Source organism: Manis javanica, chromosome 2 (genome assembly GCF_040802235.1).
Source record: "Manis javanica isolate MJ-LG chromosome 2, MJ_LKY, whole genome shotgun sequence".
Classification (NCBI taxonomy): domain Eukaryota; kingdom Metazoa; phylum Chordata; class Mammalia; order Pholidota; family Manidae; genus Manis; species Manis javanica.
The window spans coordinates 106,608,212-106,630,594 of record NC_133157.1 but is presented as its reverse complement, the minus strand read 5'-3'; the positions used below and the strand labels follow the sequence as shown (position 1 = coordinate 106,630,594).

The window sequence follows — 22,383 nt, the reverse complement described above, 5'->3', positions numbered from 1 at the left end:
CTAGTTAATTAATAGACAGCCTCCCTTAATCACTCTCATGTTTCCCCTGCGGTTTTTTTAAGCCAAGGGAAGAGGCTTGTGTTTCTTTCAATTGCCAATCCACAGATTTGAAAGTCTGGTAGAAGAATGGGTGTTGGGTGCTTGTCTATATGAGTCTCCTCACTAGAGCACCCATCTGAGAGTTGGCCCTGGGGATAATTAATTAGCATGTTGGGTTGGAAAAGTGGGTTCGTTCTGTCGTGGCTGACTGTTTGTTTGTTCTAATGGTCTGTTTGCCTTGGTAAAATCAAATTCATCATAGTTCTTTCATTGTTAACCTGTTTACCTAGGCCTCCGAGTTCGTTCATCGTTGGTGTGTGTTTTCCATGTAAGCAGTTGTTACGGGCTGACTCACCCGAGCAGTAGCCTGTGGTTGGATGTAGGCTGAGGTTATTCAGTGACTAATTTCCAAGGGGAGGAGAAATTGGCTTATCGTGGGAGGACTACTTTTGATCCATGCCGGTGACAGCTTCACTCAGAAGACTGGGTAAAACGGAATGGTCTTCACAGGTTGTAAAGCTGGAGAACAATTTGGAATCAGTGGACTTGGTGATTTCTTTTCTGAAGAGAAAGCTGTCTCAGATATCCACGTGTGGATCTGAGGATTAAGATGAAGCCAGCAAACAAAGGAATCGTGTAATCGGGAGCTAAGCCAATGTGCTTTTTCACGGCGTTAGTCACACAGGTGATTTCTTTAAGAAAAAGTAAGTGGCTTTAATTCTTCTGGGATGAAAGAGCCTCAGAAGAATCCTTTTCAGTTGTGTCTGGTTACTTCATTGTGCGGTGTGATTGAATGGTTTGTTTACAAATCCTAAACTGGAAAGGGTGGGGTTTGAAATACAATAAACTGTACATAAAATTCCATTTCCTCAAAGAATATATATATATATTTTAAATGTTCCACACAGAGACATGATTACATGAGACAGTTGCCCAAAATGATTTGAAGTAAACACTTTTTCATGCTAGATTTTTTCCAGAAACAATTTAAAGATTTTTTCCCCTTCTTATCTTACATTCAAGAACCTTCTAAGTAAGCCATATTTGATTTAACTTACTGTGTTTTGGAAACTGAAATATACATATATGCTAGGATTCCTAACTCAAATTTCAGATAATTAGCTTGAAACCACCCCAGATTTTTTCTGGTCTTGAGAAAGTATGGGCAAACACCTCTTTGAGCTGCTGCTGTGGGAAAGGACAGCAGCCCGTCAGCCAGGGCCACAGTGCTGAGGCTCCGGAAGAGACCATGCTGTTTATGAGAACTGGAAGGACTCAACTGAGAGTCAGCAGTGGTTTGGGAAATAATGGGAGGAGAGGCAATGCCCAACCAAGTACATGAATAAGGAAGAACAGTGTGGTTCATACATTGCCAAGGTATCTAGTGTAGATTAAGGGACATTTTCTTTGTCTGGATCGAGGTGCAGGCAAATCATGCTGTAGTCTGGCACGGTGTTAAAGGGACCTCTCTTTCTGAGTTTAGGTCATCTCTTTCTTGCTGTCCAATGAGATCCTTTAAAGCTCACAAAAAGACAGTAGGGTTGACATCTTCTGGGGCGAAATCGTCAGTGATATACCCAGATACGTTAACTTACTGAGAAATGAGATGTAGAGAAGAATTAGTGATATCGGAGAGGTTGGTGGGAGAATAAAGAGACTCAGATTTATTAAGGTGAACAACAAGTGTGTGTGTTGCTTATTTATTTTACATTTGAAGTTTAATATAATTTTCTCCTAAAAGTCTTTGAGTACTGATGTATGAAAAACCCAGATTATTTAATGCTGTTTCTTTACTCATCAGGCAAAGTATGGTTAAAAAACAAAACAGTGGGGACTTGATAATGGGGGGAATCTAGTAACCACAATGTTGCTTATATAGTTGTATATTAATGATACCAAAATTAAAAAAAACAGAACAAAACCGTGTAGGTGCCTAATTCTAGGAAGATACCTCCATGGAAAGAACACTCTAATAAATGGCCAGGATTCTTTTAAACTATGAATTATAGAATCTTCCTCATCATCCTGGTTCAGTCAGACAATGAGTACCACCCAGAGTGCATGAAGTCCTCTTTCTGTTGGAATAACAAGTTGTCTCCTTATCTGATCACACAGAATACCGGAAGGAGTCTCTCTTCCCTTCTCCCCAGCCTTCCGCCTCCTCAGAGTGAGTTGCTCTGGTGAATGTGTCTCCTTGAGTGTGTGAACCCTAAGTACCCAATTTTAAGGGTCCATTCTAGTTGTAGGTTTAAAACATTTTCCCCCAGTGCAATGGGAACTCGGTGTCATTCTGTGCTTGGGCTCTCCGTAAAGCTGAGGATGAAATGATCAGGATTCTTTTGAAAAGTCAGTTCTGGAAACTCAGTCATAACCTGGCAAACTAATGTAAGAATTCTACCAAAGGCTTCCAACTTCAATGCTACCCACATTGATGGAGATGCTCAACCTTAGATTACCTGTTCTGTTGGAGCTGAGTGTTTTGTCCCCACCCCCACCCCCACTGTGGATAACTCAGATGGAATGTGATTCTGGCAGTGCCCCTGTAGGGTGAGGGCAAGATTATTTGGAAGAGGACAAGGCAGGGCTGATAAACAGCATTACCTTCAGGTACATGATGCTGATGGCTCATGGTGAGGGCCCATCCTCATGGGCTGAGGTCACGTTCAGAGTGGTTGGTACCCAGGCAGTACTGGCTACTTTGTTAAATATTTTGACTATCACCCACATTCCCCACCTGAATGCATGGCATATCAGAATTATTGTTAATTGTTACATTTCTTTCTGAATTTATCTACACCTGACCTCAAGAATCAGGTCTAATGAGATTTTTTTCTAATGAGGTTTTGCATGTTTCATTTTAAAAGCTAGTTATATAATGTACATCCTAACCATTTCTTTTCACATCACCAAATGTGTTTTGGAAACACCTATTCAGACACCTCTGTTCTTTTAAAAGAAATCTACTCAACATTTCATTAATTAAAGTTAATTTTACATTTTCCCTTCATTGATATTCTCTAGACTTCTAGACTGTTCTGTACTCCTTGGAATCTTGATATCTCTTTTTATTTCTCTTGCCAGAAAAGAGTGGAGGGCTTTGATCTGTGTTAATTGAGCTTAGGATCCTCCAACTCAAGATGTAATCTGAAAAGAAGGGAAAGAGCAGAGTCTAGTGATTAACCCAGTTAGGATTATTGTTCATCCTAAGTGGGTTCTAGAAATGTAAACTCCTTTTTTTTAAAATGAATGGCAATAATGACAATAGCACCTCCCATTTGTTGCACCTGATTCACCTAGAGCACTATGTGATGCTTTACATACAGTGGCATGCGTGAGCAATATGATGAATTTATCTTTATGTACATTTGGGTTGATTTTTACACTGTGTGTTCCAATTACATGAGAAATTCAACCAGATATATACTGCTGGCTGAGCCAGTCCCTCTTCTATTTAATGACCTGTGAAGCTCTGCTCTGTTTATTACCCCTGAGCCAGACCTTTCTTTTCATTGAGCCCTGCCTGGTGGAAGATCGAATGATGGAAGAGGCATTTATAAAGAATCTGTGTTGACCTGCTGCAAAATTTCTATCAAATGGTTGCTCCAGCCATTCTGGAATAAGAATTGGATATGTTATCACATAGTGACCTCGGGAATGCCCTCCTGGTCCAAGGCTCTGAGCACCGGAGCCATGTGGGTGTCCAGTGAGCAAGCAGAGAGGACCACCTGGGCTGGAGTGTCAGGGCCAGGCCACGCGGAGCAGGCACTCATGGGCCTGACTTGGCCTTGGTTTGGATCCACAGGGCCTAGGAAGTAGGGAGAGAGCCCCAGGCCCTGAGGTAAGGGATGGGCAGCCGCGGTACCCCAAGCCCATGCCTCAGGTTCTATTTGTGCTCATTCCTACATTCTCATCTGGACTTCTGGAAATGTGACAGACAAGGAGGGCATAACTTTTTGTGGGGTGGATGAGGCAGAGGTATGAGAACAGAGGGGAGAAAAGCACAGCTAACAAGATAAGGTGCAGACACCCAAGTTGGGTGTAGAGTGGGAGAAGAAACTAGCCTATTATGGTGGCGGTGGTGTTGGTGGTGATGGTGGTGGTGATGGTGTTGGTGGTGATGGTGGTGGTTGTGGTGTGTGTGTGTGTGTGTGTGTGTGTGTGTGTGTGTGTGTGTGTGTGCTGGGGAGGGGAGGTAGTTGAGATAAAATTGTAATTATGAGTGAGGAGCCTGCATCTTCTGGGACCCCTACCCCCCAACGGGGCCGAGGAACCAGCAGTGGTGTTCAGGTCATGTACCCTCAAGGGGCCCCTATATGCACCTTGCTTGCATCTTTTATTGATCATGTCTATTATGAAATCCACCATAATATGTAAAACTCCCAGGGCAGGGATTCTGTACTGCCCTATCCTTCCAGAGACAAGATAAGGAAGCTGTGGGATCCTGCCTGCTCTTCCCCTGTGTGCTCACCTAAGAGATGTACGCAAGAATGTGTCCTCTCAAGGCCAGGAACCTGGGGGCTTCCTTGGAGCAGTGTCCTAGAATAATGCCTGGTTCTTAGCAAGGGCTTGATAAATATTGTTTACCAAATCAATGGATTTACAAGATGAGAATTCAGTAGTACTCCAGACTGTGTTTCATTTTCAACCTTATCTTGTTAGCTGTGCTTTTCTCCCCTCTGTTCTCATACCTCTGCCTCATCCACCCCACAAAAAGTTATGCCCTGCTTGTCTGTCACATTTCCAGAAGTCTAGATGAGAATGTGGGAATGAGCACAAATAGAACCTGAGGCCTGGGCTTGGGGGGAACCGCAGCTGCCCATCCCTTCCCTCAGGGCCATCTGGACAATCTCAGCATCACCCTCTGGGGTATGACCAAAACAGAAAGTATCAAATATTCATATCCTGAATAAATCTGTATTTTTTATTCTGCCCTTTGCTGTACATGGTAGTTACAAATTAGTTTCCCCTTTCCCCATTAGCTTATTTTTATAAATTGAGATATGATGACATATTAGTTTTAGATGTACAACATATTGATTCACTATTTATGAATAACCTCAATGAGCCTAGTTAACAGCCATCACCACACAGTTACAGTTTTTTTCTTGTGATGAGATCCTTTAACATCTGCTCTCTTAGCAACCTTCAAGCATAATAGGGAACTGCGGTCACCACATTGTACATCATACCTGACATGTATTTTATAACCACAAATTTATATCTTTTGACCCCCTTTATCCATTTCACCCAGCCCGGATCTCCTGCCTCTGGCAGCCACCAATCTGTTCTCTGTGTCTATGGTTCTTGAATTCTGTAATTCTTTAGTTACTGTTGCTTCCAAGGAGAATAATGGGAGTCCCCATGGGGGTCCCTACTCTCTTGACCTGGGTGGTAATGACTCAGCCCAGAATTCTTTGCTCCCTGGGTAAGAAGCACTAGCTTAGGCTAACCTGTGACATCCCGGCAGCCTCCTCCGTCACCTGGCATCCCCAGGGGTTGCTGTTAGGATTTCGCTCCCCACCATGTCCCTCCTGCCCCTGGCTCTCCCCACTGTATTTTGCCTCCCATTACACTCCTGTCTCCTGCCTGCGTCGTTATTCCTCTTAGCCTCTGGGAGCAGGCTTCCCATAGGCTCAAGTAGATCGTTAGCAAATCAATGAAACTTCCCTCCCAAGTTGCCTCTACGTCTCCTTTCCCTCTCAGGCTGCGTCCCTAGATTGTATCGGCTTGAAAAGATGGGAAAGGTACTTACTAGCTATTCTCCAGGGCTGCTACTCGGAGATGTGCCAGGACAAGTTTTAGAAAAAATAATTTCAGTGCTCGTGATATCTTACACACACATTTGTTAAGTGTCCCTAAGAAACTACAACCTCAGAAATTAAAGCACAGCACTGTTTTTACCTCAGACCCTACAATGTTCAGCTCTGTATGGGGGGAGTGTGGTTCCCGGAGCTGCTGTAACAAATCATGACAAGCTTAGTGGCTTAAAACACCAGAAATTCATTACCTGTGGAGATCAGAAGTCCAGCATGAGGTCCAACCAGGGTGTGGGCAGCAGCCCCTCCCTCTGGAGGCTCGAGGGAAGAATCCATCTCCTTGCCTCTTCCAGCTGCAGGCTGCCCGCCTTCCTCCATCTTCCAAGTCATCACTGTGGCATCTCCCAGTCTCTCTCCCCAGCCCTGCTTCTCTCCTTACATTTCCTGTACTGACTCTGACCCTCCTCACTCCCTCTTTAAATGCAGTGACCTCTCTGACTGCATTAGGGCCACCTGTATTATCCAGGATAACCTCCCATTTCAGCATCCTTAAAAGGACCATCTGCAAAGTCCCTTTTGCCAGGTATGGGTTCCAGGGATTAGGATGTGGGCCTCTTGCAGAGGGAGGGGCGTTTATTCAGCCTACACAGCAGGGAAGCCACCCTGTCACTCAGAGACTTCTCTAAAAGCATGACCATCAAAGTAGATTTTCTAATTTCTTGTTTTATTTTCAGATGCAGAAAGAAATTGTTTATTCAAGAGGAGACGGCCCTGGTGCCTCTCGACCTGGATCCACAGCCCATCCACCTCATGCCATCCCAAATTCTCCACCATCCACTCCTGTGCCCCATTCCATGCCTCCTTCCCCATCCAGAATCCCTTATGGGGGCACCCGCCCCATGGTTGTTCCTGGCAATGCCACCATCCCCAGGGACAGACTCTCGAGCCTGCCAGTGTCAAGATCCATCTCACCCAGCCCCAGCGCTATTTTGGAAAGGAGAGATGTCAAGCCGGATGAAGACATGAGTGGCAAGAACATTGCAATGTACCGCAATGAAGGCTTCTATGGGGACCCATACCTTTATCATGAGGGACGGATGAGCATAGCCTCATCCCATGGCGGGCACCCACTGGATGTCCCTGATCACATCATTGCTTATCACCGCACAGCAATTCGGTCTGCGAGCACTTACTGCAACCCTTCTTTGCAAGCTGAAATGCATATGGAGCAGTCACTGTATAGACAGAAATCAAGGAAATATCCAGAGAGCCACTTGCCTACTCTGGGCTCCAAAACACCCCCCGCTTCTCCCCACAGAGTCAGTGACCTACGGATGGTAGACATGCACGCCCACCATAATGCCCACGGGCCTCCTCACACCATGCAGCCAGACCGGGCCTCACCCAGCCGCCAGGCCTTCAAAAAGGAGCCAGGCACCTTGGTGTTTATTGAAAAGCCTCGGACCACTCCAGGATTATCCAGCATTGTGGACCTCGGCCCTCCTCTTGTTGAGAAGCAAGTGTTTGCATACAGCACTGCTACCATACCCAAAGACAGAGAGACCAGGTAAGGGAGGAGGGAGGCGGAGGGGGATCTGTGCCTGGGTGGTGTTGAGGGCTGCTCCACACACGTCAGCCTAAGAGAATGGAGAACCAAGCAGCCTTGAGCAGCGTGCCCTCTGGGTGCTGCAGGGGCAGACAGCAAGACCAGAGGCCACCTTGTCTGCAAAGAGTTTCTAAGTCAATGGGGGTCAAGTGAGGCAGGCCAAAGGCCAGGCTAAAGGAAGGCAGGGACACCAACAGGAGGGTCTGTGTGGACCTCCGTAGCTGGTTCTAACTGTCATCACGAGTATAAAGAAGTCAGAGGAGAATTGTGATTAGCAGAAACCGTTCAGACAAATAGATGAAGAGCTCATGATAATTGATCTGCCGCTGAAATTAAGGAGTGAGTGGCTCAGGTTTTCACTGTTTGAAACAGCAGTTTGCATTTTTCCTTGAGGAGTGTCATTTTGTTTGTCTCATCTGGTTTGGAGAAATGGAAAGAATGAGTCACTGTCTTCTAGGGTGATCAAAGGTGAATTCGCATAAAAATAGTATGGTTTAGATTTAATACTCATCCAGGAGTGGTACTGAGATCATCAAAATTGTTCTAGTGTAAGAGATACTCTGGCTATTTAAACTTCTTTCCTAATATACATGTTTTCATAATTGACCAGCCCAGAACCTTCCTACTACATTTTACAAGCCCTCCAAAGTTCACATAGTAATAGAAAAGCTAAACTTGATTTACCTTTGGGAATTTCTTCAGCTTGAACTGGTTGGAGGAAGCCAACATAATGATTACCTGGTCAAACCTGGTCAAAAACCTGGTCAAAGAAATGAGTCCAAAAGGAGTTAAGCATTTTACCTATTGTCACACGGGGATTCAGAAGGAGGATGAAAAATAAGATCCAGGTAACCAGTTACTGAGCACCTTCTTAGAGCTGCTGTTCCCTACTCCTCACCAGAAACAGTAATGTCACTTACATTACATAACCTTATAAAAAGTAGGCCAAAATGGTGACTGGCATGTGAATTGGCCATCTTAACTATTTGCAAACAAATCAAAAAGCCCTGTCCTCTTTGGCAGAATTTTATCACAGAAGGGCCGTCTCTCCTTATCTGCTCAGTCACAGCAGAAATATTCCAGGAAGATAGGTAGGTAATGAGCATGGGAGTTTGGAGATCACTAATGCAGCAATAGATAATAGCTCTCTCCCACAGCTAGAAACAAAGCAGCAGTGATTGGCTTGGTTAAATAGGACTAAAACAAATTAAGGATTGAAAAATAGTATTCTCTCTCCTCCCCAAAGGCCATAGGAAGTGTAATTCTAAGCATCAGAAAAAAGGGATGCTTCTTATGACTGTGGAAAGCTGAGAGGTGAGGGAAAAATACTGAGGCTCATGGGTCAGACCAATGTCACAATCAGAAGGAAATGTACCAAGACAGGCCTTAAGGCCCTCAAGCTTGTGCCGTATGCTTAGAAGAAATGGTCAAACGTCTGTCACAGTGGGCCATGAAGGACTGTCTTGGAAATGCGTGCCACCAGACAATGGGACTTGAAGTCAAAAGAATTGAGTCCAGGAAACAATACAAATTAGCCATCTCCAGGGTATAGTGTTGGGGGCCAGACTCCATCCCCCCACCTTTTCCACGCATCCCTCATGCTGACCTGCCCTGTGAGTAGAAGATTAAGACCTTGATTCTGCAGTGTTTCTTGTTTAGCCATTTCCCCCTTGCTGGGTTCCCAGCACATTTTAGCCAGTGATTGTGTCTGGCTTCTTCCCCAGAACTGAGTGCAGTGTCATGCATGTGGTTATCACATATATATACAACTGAATCAAAAGCATCAATAAACCTAGTTTTCACAGGACTTGCTTCTGGGAGAGATCGGCACAGATCCTTTGCTGATATGTGGAGTCATCTCTCTACTGAGCCTGATCAAAGTCTTGAAGGATTTTAGATTTAAGTAGCATTGGTATTCTTTCATGACCTTTTAGATTTAAGTAGCATTGGTATTCTTTCATGACCTTTGCTTCCTCTTTAAAAAGGATTTGCCGACCTCAGAGAGTTCCATGTCACCAAAGCTCAGAAAATGCTATGGATTTCTGTTTTACATGTTAGAAGCCCTTTACAGAAAATCCAAATAATCTTATTTCTAGAATAACATGTATTAGAAAAATTAGTCAAAAAAGTAATGTTTGCTTAAAATACACTGCCATTATCACTAGCTTATTCTGAAATATGCTTGTAATTTGGAATATGATTTTCACATTTTTCATTCCCCAAAATGTGAAATAGCAGAGGAAGAATTTTATCTCACACATCTTGCCTAGGTGATTCCTCACCTGTAATCAGCTTGTCTCCAGAGGGTGGGATTGGAGTGCTGGTATGCATGGGCCGGCCATGCTCCCTTCTCCTGCCGGCCATGCTCCCTTCTCCTGTCCTACACACACACACACACACACCCCTCTTTCCACTGAAAGATTTAAACAGCCCCACGAACTCAATCCCAGGCACATGCTCCCTTCTCCTGCAGCCCTACACACACACACACACACACACACACACACACCCCTCTTTCCACTGAAAGATTTAAACAGCCCCACGAACTCAACCCAGGCACATAACACAAGTGTGTTTAGAATGATCAGATGATTCTCCAGCAGAAAGAAACTGAGTCTGGAAATGCAAAGTAAGGACTGCTGTCTTTCCTCCTCTTCAGCTACAGTTCTGAACTCTTTGGAGAGCTTGATGACTAGGCTGTAATGCATAGAAGCCTAGTAATGCATAGAAGCAGCCTAGAAGAATGCTGATGGTAGCTGTCATTTATTGAGAGCCTTTTATGGGCCAACCGCTATGTTAAGTAGTTTCCATACATCATATGATGTAATCAACATGACAATGCAGGGAGGTGTGTACAAGCCTCAGCCCTAGTTCACAGATGTGGAACTAAGGCTCCCAGAGGTTAAGTACTTGTGTGAGCTCACAAAGCCAGTAAGTGGCATAGAAGGTACAGACCCATTAAAGAATCCATACTCTTTACCACTGTGCAATATTCTACCTGAGGTGTGAGAACTGTGACCCACACCTTCACTCAGCAGAGGGTAAATTCAGTCGTGAATTCTGAGCATTTCAACCAGAATTCTCCAGAAGTGGTTTCAGCATGAGATGCTAAGTAACTGCTCCTAAAGGATATTTACAGTCATAAACATGGCAGAATTTGCATAATTATGCTGCTAAATATATGCATGCCATTTAAAATATAACTGCCCTAACTAGTATATTAGGACAATTATGCAGAAATAAGGAAAAAAAGAAGAGAACATTCTTGGTAAATTTTATTTCCAAAAAATGAATGTGAACACTGTCAGAGAAAACTTTAAAAACAAGAATACCAAAAACAATTATTGAAGCACAAAATTATAGCCCATTGTTTCACCTATACCATAATGTTAGTTTATACATATTTAACTGTGAAAGCATATTTAAAGACTCTTCAAATCCTCAAAGTCTCACTTCATGAGTACAGGGTGCTGTAGTGCCAAACCAATTTCTGCTGCAATTTCATAATATTAAAAAGCAAATAAATCTGAGGGTGCTTTTTATATGGTATTCTCAAGTGGAATCTTCCACCTAAGATGCAAGGCTACAATAACACAGGAGGGAGACTGAGGAATCTGTAGTAGTGCTTTGTTTTGGACACTGCTGGACTCAGATGCTGTTCAGAAGAGTATTTCTCTGAAATAGCCTAAATAATGGCAGGATGTTCCAAATCAGAAAGGAAAAGTCTTTCTTTCACATCTGTACTCAGGAAGCCTTCAATGACAGCCTTTTTTTTTTTTCTTTTTGAGGGAACATGATTTATAACAGCTCTATTGACTCAAAAATGAAGAATTAAAGATGAAGTAATTTCATCTTGATTCTTGTGTTTAGTCATGTGCCTAGATCTAAAGAATTTGGCCTTTGTGATCGCGTAAAGATGCTTATGATAAATTATATATCAAAATCTATAGAAAAAATAGTATATACAGTAGAGCATCGGTGTTGGTAGGCTTCTCCTTCGGGGTATCAAGTGGATCCTAACAGCTCTGACTTTGAGGACAGCAATGTTCACGTCTGAGCTTCTAGAAAGAAAATGATACCAAGTGATGTGGCTTTCCCAGACAACATCCCTTCAGCTGGGATTCTATGAAGAGGGAGGGTCTGTGGCTATGAGGAAGTGCTGAGGGAGATGGTGTGTGACAGATGATTTAGCACGGAGGGCTCTGTCTGCCCTAGGTTATCAAATTACTTCATTAAACAGCATCATTATTTCTATTCATGGCACATAAAACAGCCCTTAAAAATTGTAAAAATCTAGGACATTTATGTTTTGCTATTTCCTATTTATAGTTTGGCTCATATAAAGTAAAATATCTTTATTGAAATAACACTTGAATTCAAGGGTGCATATTGCAAGGTGACTAATAGCCCCCCTTCTAACTGTACAACAGATTCCTCCTAATGGAATATTTTTCAAGACATGGTAAACTTGAACTGAGATCATATTTTTACAATATTCTGCACCCACAGTAGCTAAATTCAACAAACTATGCAAGTATCCACTGGGAGACAAATTCTTGCCCTGTCTGGGCCCTGTATCTGGAGAAAGAAGCCACGTGAGATCCCTCTGTAATTTCAAAGGCATCACAGGCTTAGAGAAGCAGAATTCCTTGCCTTGGGCCAATTAGAAAGAGAGAGAAAAGTTCTGTGTACAGTAGGAAGGCTGCATGCTAACTGGCAGCTATGTCTGTTCTTAATCTTTATGCATTTTATGAGGATTGAATGTCACTCTGTCAGTAGCTTGGGGAGGCCGATGGGGTGCATCTTCGGTTTCACACTTGATTGAGTGAAACTCTAAATTCCAATTTATGTCATTTAAAAGTATTCACAGTGACTGGCAGACCTTTGAAGGTTTTCTAAACTGTGCTTTATCCTGCTAGAGAGGTGAGTCTGAATGACTGAAAAAGAATGATTAATTTTTTCCTTTTCCTGAGTGTTTAGTGAAAAGTGAGTCATAGCAAAGATATATAGGTTTCTTTCTTTATGAACTGTTGATATTTGCGGGCTGGATAATTTGTTGGGAGTGAATCTCCCCTTCACTGTAGTAGGTTTGGCCTCTCCAGCCTCTACCCCCCTAGATGCCAAGAATAAACTCCCACTACCACCCTGCCCGGGTCATAATAATCAAAAATGTCTCCAGATATTCAAGTATCCCTATAATTCTGGAACAGCTTTCTGTGTTGACAGATAGTTACTCCACCAATCAGGGTGAGCATCTAATAATGTAGAGAACTATCAAATCGCTATGTTGTATACTTGAAACCAATTTAATATCGTATATCAGTCATACTTCAAATTAAAATATAGGGAAAATTCCAAAAAAGGAAAAAAGGAAAAATTTCTCCTAATTGAGAAGAAACACAGCTCTGAAAGAAATTTAGACTTTTGCTATTTAGTGAAGGGGAGAAATGAAAGAAAGCAAATTGTAAATTCATAAAATGTGGATCTTGACAATTATCACCTCAGTTCTGCCCTTTACCTCTTGAAAAAGCAACATTATTATTGTTAGAACTTGCTCTAAACTTCAGCTCCATCAGTCTGTAATAAGCCTTGGATTGAGAGGCAATAACACAAGAATATGACTTCACAAGTAAGTGCAGTGCGTTTGAACGTGAACTCCAAAGCCAGATGCCTTGCTTCAAATCCCAGTGCCAGCACTTGCTAGCTTGTGGGACCTTTGACAAGTTACTGAACCTTTCTCTTCCTCATTTTGCTCATCAATAAAATAAGGACAACACGAGCATCTACCTCATAGGAGGGAACAGCTCATCACAGTCAGTGAGTGCTGTGCCTGACACTTAGTAGGTGCTCAAGAGTTCCTACTTTGAGCAAAGCACATAGCTAAATGCTCCTAAACAGAGCAATTAATACACAGAGATGGCTAGGACACAGGAGTGTGTCTGAAGAATCAGGGAGACAAATCACTGAGTATAAAGCCAGGAAGAACATAAAGCAGGCAGGGGGTGGGGAGAGAATAAAGTGTGAACAGAGAAGGGAATTAGCTGGGCTTAAAGATCCAAATTAATGTTTAGAATATGAAAGCCACTTACAAATCATTTTAGGACAGTAGTCAGGGGCACACCTCTTCTTGGGTCCATGAGCAAACAGACAAGCCAGGATCAGGGCATCCTATTTAAACTGCACCTAAGCTATATCATGGATGATAAAGATGCCAAATCAGGTAAAGGTGAATTATTAGGTTATCTGTTTTGATGCCTAATAGTGCCTGACTGATTCAGCTCTTGTCTGAATTGCTTTTCCATGTAGCTCTAATTATGGATCAATAAATGTTTATTGGGCTCCTCTTATGGGCTTAGCTGTGGACTGGAGGCTTTACAGGCTACAAAGAAACATCAATGTGGTCCCCACACACAAGGAATATAAACTAGGAGACAGCCTTAAAACATTGAAAGCCAAATGTGTACATCACAGAAGTTATACCATGGTTAAGTGCAGAAGCTCTGCGCTATGAATGCCTACTATATAACTGTTTCACAACAACAGCCAGATCAGTAGGATTTCATTCATGGGTGACACCCAAGGATGCTTTTCTTGTCACCCTGAGAATGACAGCATCTCCTAGTGAAGTAGAGAGAAAAGAGGAGGCTGTGTCCCAAGTCCCTGAGAGGGAAAGTATCTGTCTCTGAGGCTGGAGCTCCAAGTGGTGATTTGTTCCCAACATCTCCAAGTCCAGCTACAAAGTCAGGACACGTTTTCCTTGAAAACAATGAGGAACAATGAGAGGACTAATAATACATCATAGGTTAAAGAGGCCTCTGTGGGCCAGCTGGAGATCCAACCACCATTTATTCCAAGTTCTAAACAATGAAAGTACAAGCAAACTTCTCAATTACAAGCCTGTGATAATTTGGGGACTGCTTGTGTATAATTAATTCCAAAGAAGTGAAATACACAACAATTGCTATGAATTCAGAAAAAGGAGTGCTTTCCTCAACTCATACTGGTCTGGGAGCTCTCATGAGAATATCGAGATGGGCCAAAATTTAAGTGATTTTATACAAAATGAAATGAAGAGATATCATTTGGAAAGACTGAGCTTTATCCAAAATTTGCTGTATGTCTACTATTGTGGTGCCTATAAAAGTGACATCTGGATATGATGTTTTGCCACTCTCAGAAGTCAAGTAAGTGCCGAAAAATTGAATTATTACTCTGTTCACAGGCATATAATAATATCTGCTTGCAGTCTTTAGGTTACTAGGTTCAGGCAAGAGCTTCTGATAAATGAGCTACTAAGGTCTATGTTACTTAAAACAAATCAATTTCTCCCAAGGAAAGCTGTCATCTGTCACCAATTAAATGAAATGAAAATGTGTCCCAGTATCTCCTTTGAATATTCATGAAGTACAATCAAATGCCTTAGGTCTGAAACCAGAAACTAAACCAGAGTAACCTCACTACTTTGAGATTCAGGTAATCCCCTTTCCTTGCCTTCTTCAAATAGAAGAGGAATAAACGTTTATGTACAGGTTCAGCCTCCTTGAAAGATGGCAAGATCAGGTGAATGTAGAGTTGGGTGGCTGCAGCCCAGCCATCTTCAGATGGGTCTCATCCGAGTAGCCCCATGGTCCAGCCGCTGGATAACCCTCAGGTCTCATCATGTCCAGGCCACATCTTGTAAATAGTTGTCCTTCTGTCTGGTGAAGATCATGGAGTTTACACTTGTCTTTATTTGAATTTCAAAACTTATTTTCATGAATGAAGTGATTCAAATATATAGCCACATCGAAGCATTAATTCGAACTTGCAAAAATTGCAGGTCTTAAAGAATCTGAATTGCCCACTACACTCATGCACTGCCAGCGGTTTTACCAGTAAATACCCATTCTCCCTCCTCCATCCTCCAAGCTGAAGAGATCTTGGAGCCCTGACTTAACTATACAAGAACAAATGGACAGGAGACTTCCCCACTGTCCACTGACTGGAGTCCCTCTAGTCGATGATGTTTTCATTATCACGATGTCTCAGTATTTTTTTGTCTTTGTAATAAAGACATTGTCTCCCTAACTTCTAAACCAGCATGGGTATTGAAGAAGGAAAAAAAGGAAGAAACACACCAGAGAGCCCAAGTATAGGAAATATCTGCCTTCTTTTTCCTCAGAGTTATCATCTTTTGAATCCATCTTAAGGTTTTATAGATCAAAAGCAGGTGGGAATGGGGAGCTTATTTCCACAGCCCCCTCAGTGTCACTAAGAGACCATCTCTGTAGCCTCTGACACCATTTCTCCTTGGAAGGTAAATTACAGGCTCTTTGTTCAGGCAACAGAACATGAATGAACAGCTATTCATACTGGTTTCTACCCGTCCAAAATGTCACTTTCAGAGCATGAATATTAACAGCTTCCCTCTGGGAAGAGAAAGAAAATGCAAAGTAGGTGATTTCATAAAGCACGGTATAGGCTTGCCCTGGAGAAGAAAGACTGTCTCACGGGGGGGTGGAGGGGGTGGTGTGGAGCGCCCCACCCCACATGGTGAGTCAGTACTTGAGGCGTGCAGGGAGCACTGGGAGTGGGGTCTGCAGGCAACTAGCTGTGTATCTTGGAGAACCCCTGCCTGGCTGAGCCTCCATGCACTTTGCTATAATGGGAGCCCGGTAGCTATGACTTCACAAGGATTCTGTGCAGTTTAAAGGCAAGTGGGTATAAAGTCACTTTGTGAATTGGGAAGTCCTCAATAAATAAGAGTTTTTCTGACATAAAATCATGAAGCCAGAGCAGAGCCCCTTGCAGAAAGGAACAGCAGTGGCTCTTTTCTGCAGGACGGTTAGGACTGCCCATTTGGATATGAGAGACTGCCCGTCATCATGCCTGCCCTGGGACCACATTCTGGTCCCAGTCAAAGCAGCCTGCCCAGAAAGTTGTGAAATAGAGTCAAGGCCACCTGGAGCATTCCCAAGCACATTTGCTGTGTTGGGCAGAACGCTGTCGGAAATGGATGACTTTTCCCGTTGGGCGCACAGGCCTGGGTGTGGCTGAGCTTTGCCCAAGCCACTGGGCCTGCGGGGCCATTCATTTATTTATTTATTTGGCTTCAGTCCAGATCACTGAACCGGAATGGAAAGAAAACTATAGGGCCTCCTAAGTTCCTTCCAACCAGAGAATTCTACAGTCCTAGAATTGTTAAGTCTGGCAGGATTTCAGACATGGTATTCTTTGGGTGTGGGGCATCAGAAACTGGACACCTCTCTTTCACAAGGTGTTGCAGCCGGGGAGGGAGCCCTGTCTCCGCTGCCTGCTGGCAGTTCCTTTTGTCTCTTCCCTCCCCTGTCCCCAGCTTCCAGCTCACGGGCATCCTGGGCTTGGGCTTGTTGGGACTTCCCTCCCTCCAGGATTGTGCTTGTGCTCCTCTGCCTCGTGTGCTCTTCCACCAGACGGCCACCTGGCGGGCACCTCCCAGCGTTAGGACTTCACTCCAGTGGCGGCAGCTCAACCAGCCCTTTCCCAGCCATCCTGTCTGAAGTTGCAACATCTACACACACACACTCACACACACACACACACACACACACACAGTGTAACTAAATTGTATACACATAGTTCACTACTTATTTATTTATGTACCATTACCCTCCCTGTCTAGAATGTAAGCTCCACAGGACAACAAGCCCTTTGTTTTATTCACTGCTGTATCCCCAGCACCTTTACCTGCACGCATGCTGTCTCCTTGGTCCATTTCCCACATCTCTGTACAATGACAGCCCCATGGGACAGGGAAGGCCATTATTATTCAAGTTTGACTGTTGAGGACTCAGAGACATTAAGTGATGGATGAGTGTGAATTTGTATCACCCCTTGGAAGTCTGTTGGGCACCTCAAACTCAGCATGTCCACAATTGAACTTTTCTCTTCCCACCCCGAGGTGTGCATCTCAGGCATGACCACTTCATTCATCCATTACTTAGGTCAAAAACCTTGGCATCATCTTAATGGCTGTCTCTCATGCTCCACATTTGGACAACCGAGAATGCTTTAGATCCACATCCAAACATCCCTTGACTCTAGCCACTGCTCTTGACGCCACCACCACCCATACCTGATCTGCCACGATGGCCTCCTACCTGGTCCCCACCCCATCCCCACCCACCACTGAAGTCAGCACTGATATAGGTTAACTCCTTGGTCCACAGCTTTGCTCCCATTAAACTGTATTAGTCTAATCCTTCTTCACTTGCCCGAGAACTCTCCAAAAATACTCTACTCTCTCCCTCTTCTTCCCCTGGCTGACTGCTGCCATTCTTTTTGGCTTCATTCACACCTCTTCTCCAAAGGAGTTGCTCTCACCCAGCTGATGCTCTGTCTCCATCATGCAGGAGCACTTGACCACTCCAAGCACATGCATATCACAGAGGGTCACGTGAAGCCCAGGGTGAAGAAGGCATTTCCTCCCTGCACCTTCCACAGTGCTCACACTCGGTAGTAGTTGTTGAATTGAACTGAACTGAAGTTTTTGGTAATCAAACATTAAGCTTTTAGGGGAATCAAGTTTTTAGGCAATCAAGCTTTTAGGGGAAACATTAGCAGCTGCTAATACATGAACTATTAATTACAGGGAATACCACCACGTCCACCGCATTCTCTCTTTCCATCACATCATAAACTTTCAATGCCTTGGTGAATTTAGGAAGAAAGAAACGGTTTTTCTTCCCCAGATCCTTGTAAATAGGACTCTCCATTTTTGCCTGTTTCTTGCAGGTGTCATTCAATGTGTGTATCTTCGTGGGCCGTCAGTAAAATGCACAGCATCCAGACAAACCCCTTTGTTTTGGTCATTCTGGCTTTCCTGACTTGGGGAAAACCTGGTTGCCTGATGAGAGGATACCACACTCTGTGTCCTTGAAGTATCAGCAGAAGGAATTGATGTGGGAAGAAATAGGAGGGGCCATTCCTACTCATTTATGCTCCTCCTCAGTGAGTCAGAAGCAAAGTCTGTCCGGCTTTAGGAACGGCAAAGCGGAGAAGGAGGCCGGACACAGGAGAACCCAGTCAGCACAGTGGAGAGAGTGGGGGTCCACCCAGTGAGAGGCAGGGAAGTTAAAGGGAGTTTCTGGACAGTCCTGATGGCTGGGGATACAGGAAGTAAGGATGCAGGTGAAAAGCTGGTGTGTGTGTACAAGAGAACAAACGATAACCAGTAATCGCTGTACTTAAAGGGGATTTTAGAGTTTCAGATCTAAATGGTAAACCCACACCAAGTAAGAATTTAAGGTCAGAGTATGTCTGTGAAGGAAAGTTTGAAGATCTATAATGCCAGTCTTTTAAAAGTTGCCAGTCTTTAGAAGCTGCAAAGGAGGATGGACTGTAATGTGATGGGCAGGAGGCTGACTTCCCCTGCTGGTGTCATCCAAGGATGTGAGGGAATTTCCTAGATGCTGGTAGGGAACTTCTGGTTGAGTAATTCAGAATTCAGGAGCAGGGGAGTCGAGACAGATGGTAGGGTGAAGTGACAATACCCAGTCTTCCTTCTCCATGAGCAGAGGGCAAGGCGAGAGATAGCAGCCTTCAAGGTCAGGGTTATAAGTGATATTCCCTCATGACCCATCTTCATCTAAGGACTATAAAAAAAGCAGAAGTCAGGATCATTACCCCAAAGCGGCACACAATGGTAGGAGCACAATATGAATGCATACAAAAGCATTGTGGCCCCATTGCCATCTCCACCAACTCTGTCCATATCTCCTCCATAAATCTAGATATTTCAGTGAGGAGCTAAATTTATTGGGAGGTTTTGGAAGAATGTTTTTAGTTTCAGTTTTACAGTTTTTTCACCAATAGGTTAACATTGGACAGAAAGAAAAGGGTCATTGCTCAGAGTCCTATTTGAAACTTTACCACAAGTTCAGATAATTTGAATTCCAGTGTTCTGCTGAATTCTTCTGAAAACAGTGTCTTTAATTACTCTGGTTTTTTTTCCTCATACCAGAGAATCAGGGCATGAGCAAGCAAGGGCGGGCAGAGGCTAGCCGTAAGCCTGTTCAGTTTTCAGTTCTGGAAAATGCCTTTGGCACTGTCAGGACAAAAGGGCTTTAGTTCACTTAGATTTCTCCCAGAAAAAAAAGAGAACCGACTCTGTGAAAGGAAGATACTGCTTGAGAAGGAGGGCACGTTATTCACTTCTGTGTCCACAAAGGCTTGCACCACGCCTAGCACACATTAAATGCTCAGAACCATTTGTTGATGGCTCATTGACAGTTGATCACTTTCTGGGGGGAGGGAGATGACAGGGAATGAGTAGCAACTGAAAAAAATCACAAAATGTAGAAATAGAAGTGGATTGATGGACCACCTAGTAAGCACTCTCTGAGTGCCAGCCTGGCTCCTACAGCGGTTACTGACCCTCCAGCGCTGATGCGTTTCAGCATCAGGAGCTGGCAAGGAAGGTGAATGCTTGACTGAAGGCTGGTCAGGGCAGGTCAGCTGGCTGGTTGCAGCCAGCTCCCTACCAGTTCCATTGGATAGTCAAGACATATCCTTAGGGATTCATTATAAGGGAATTAGCAGTCTCACACTTGTTGGGGCATTGACTTGTTTTTTAATAGCCATTAATTTACTTAGATATACAATGATACGGACTTAATTCAGACTTAATGGGGCCTTGGTCAGTACAAAGACACATCTCTCATCAAAAATGTTGCCGGTGAAAACTTGAATCAAACTCTACAGATGAAAACTATGTTGCCGGTGAAAACTTGAATCAAACAGTATAGATGGAGTTACTGGCTGAACACATGTCCCCGCAGGCAGCTTCCAGAGGAGGCAGACCATGAGTAGTCTGGGTTTTGCTTCATCCTCATAGACAGATGTGGGGCTCACAGGGAAGCCGGTTGTAGAAACAGGAATCTAAATCCTGGGATCTGCACTTTCTCTGGATTGGACTTGAATTTTTTATTAAGGTTATGCTGGAGCCCAAAGAAGATACATTCAGCTGGGCTGACTTATGGCACTAAATGACTAGTTAACCGTGCATACTAATCACATAAATATGGTTTATGGAAAGGTATAAAATGGTTTATAATACCACTTTTAAACCATCTTTTCAACAGTAATTATGCCAGTCCTATAATACCTTAAACCAAAAGATACTGGCAAGAATTAGTTTAAGCATCTTAATATTCTGATGATTATCGTACAAAATGGCCACTGCAATAAAATGACAGGGTTGTATTTAATTCCTCTTCTCCCACTGCGTTTCTTTTTTCGCTTTCACACTAAAACACACTTCATAACATTTCATCGTGGGAGAAGCCTGCATAAGTTTCCAGTTGCTGTGATTTAGTTAAACCATAAAATTGTTTCCAGATTACCAACCATGAAATAGAAAGACAATCTTATTTATGAATTTATAAATGAGATAATATCTCTCAAATGGATCCTGAAACCAGAAACATTTTGATGATTAAATAGGAGGGGAAAAGTTTTCTCATTACCGTGTGTCAAAAGAATTGTATTTTCGTAAAGTGGTTTTGGCTGAGATGGAATACGCATGTGGGGTCAGTGTGTGCGATGCCTAGGCTGTACGCAGGCCCTGCTGTTTGCTGGGCAGTAGGAGGGAATTGCTGCCCCTTGGCTGTCAAGCTCAAGTGTTCTGAATTCTCAAGGTTATGACAGAGCATGCTTCCTTGCTGGTGGCCCTGCCAGTGACATAGCTCAAGGGAGGCCACCCAGGGGACCTTCACTCCTGTCCTCACAGATAAAAAAGGAGAAAACCAAGCCCTAGGCTAAATATAGGACTTTTGCTCTAAAGCATCCAGATTCTCATCCCAGACAGTTCCACAGTTACGTCCACACCACCCCTGAGGAATAAGGAACTTGGAGTGCTATTTGGAGGTTGTCTTTCTCTGCCTCCTAAAACATGGTCTTGGGGGAGCCCAGTGAGAAGCCAAGTACCCACTGAGCCAAGAATAATACCAAAGGCGTGTCTGATGCCCTCTGGATGCCCATTTGGAGCCCACCCAACCTGTGCTGTAACAGTCTGCAGTTCTAACCACAGTGGTCAATCACTTGAAAAACGATGTCCTGAATCTGAAATGACTCAGGTGCTTTGATTTGGTTTTTAATGCTACTGTTCTTCTTTGTCAAACCAGGTAGTGAGGTCTATTAAGCAGAGAGGGATCAGAAAGAACTGATGTAGCTCCCATCAAGATTATGCCTGACACCAATCTTGGAATCCCTTCTGCCATGTTCCTCCTGCCAGATTCTCATTTACCCTCTACAGTTCTAGACTTTATACTTCTTACATGTCTTAATAGTCCTGCCTCTCGCACGTAGTCAGGTTTTGACCACGCCTTCCTATCCTATGCTCTGGCTTCACAGAATCCTTTTAGCTACTTCCTAGCCAAAGTTGTCTAGATTCCGCAAATACCATGCCACTTAAAAGAAGAAGAAGAAAGAAATCTTTTGCATTGCCTAGGAGAGTGTAAGAGCAGGAAACTAGTACAAGGTCACTCTGAATGCACTTCTACTCTTAGGGTCATGAGTTTGACTCCCAGTACCACCATGGGAAGACTGGGGGCTCTGGACAGCTTTGAACACATACTCTGCAGGACCCCTTGGAAGTCATGCATTTCCCAAGAGCCCATTTGTTGGAGTCTGTGTCTCCCACATGGCAGGCAGCATGATCAGCCACCACCCCATCATTTCTGAGATGCCGTTGTTACTTGGTTCTGATAAACTTGGGATTTCCCTTGGGTGTTTACTACCCTGATTTACTGACTAGAATTTCTTCCTAAGTTTTCTCATTGGCCTGTTTCCTTTGGGTTATATTCCAAAGGGCCAAGACAAGGCCAAAACGTGCCCTTGAAAATCCTCTTGATTGCCATAAAGTTCAAGATACAGACACAGCATCTCTCAATTAATCCCACTTTACCAGTTATTTTTTTTCTAGTGAAAGAACAGAGTACCATGATTTTTTCCACTGGGCACCAG

General features: G+C 43.6%; 1 protein-coding gene across 20 annotated transcripts in view; it reads left to right on the top strand.

Moving 5' to 3' along the window:
• Positions 1-22,383, top strand: part of KIAA1217 (KIAA1217 ortholog) — a 622,979-nt gene that overhangs the window by 555,771 nt on the left and 44,825 nt on the right. For 19 of the 20 annotated variants that reach the window (XM_073229082.1, XM_073229079.1, XM_073229087.1 and 16 more), the window contains one exon: positions 6,530-7,362. In XM_073229082.1, the coding sequence (XP_073085183.1) occupies positions 6,530-7,362 (833 nt within the window). Of the gene's footprint in view, positions 1-329; positions 744-6,529; positions 7,363-22,383 lie in introns of all 20 variants that reach the window. The other variant, XM_073229092.1, reaches the window with a different exon arrangement.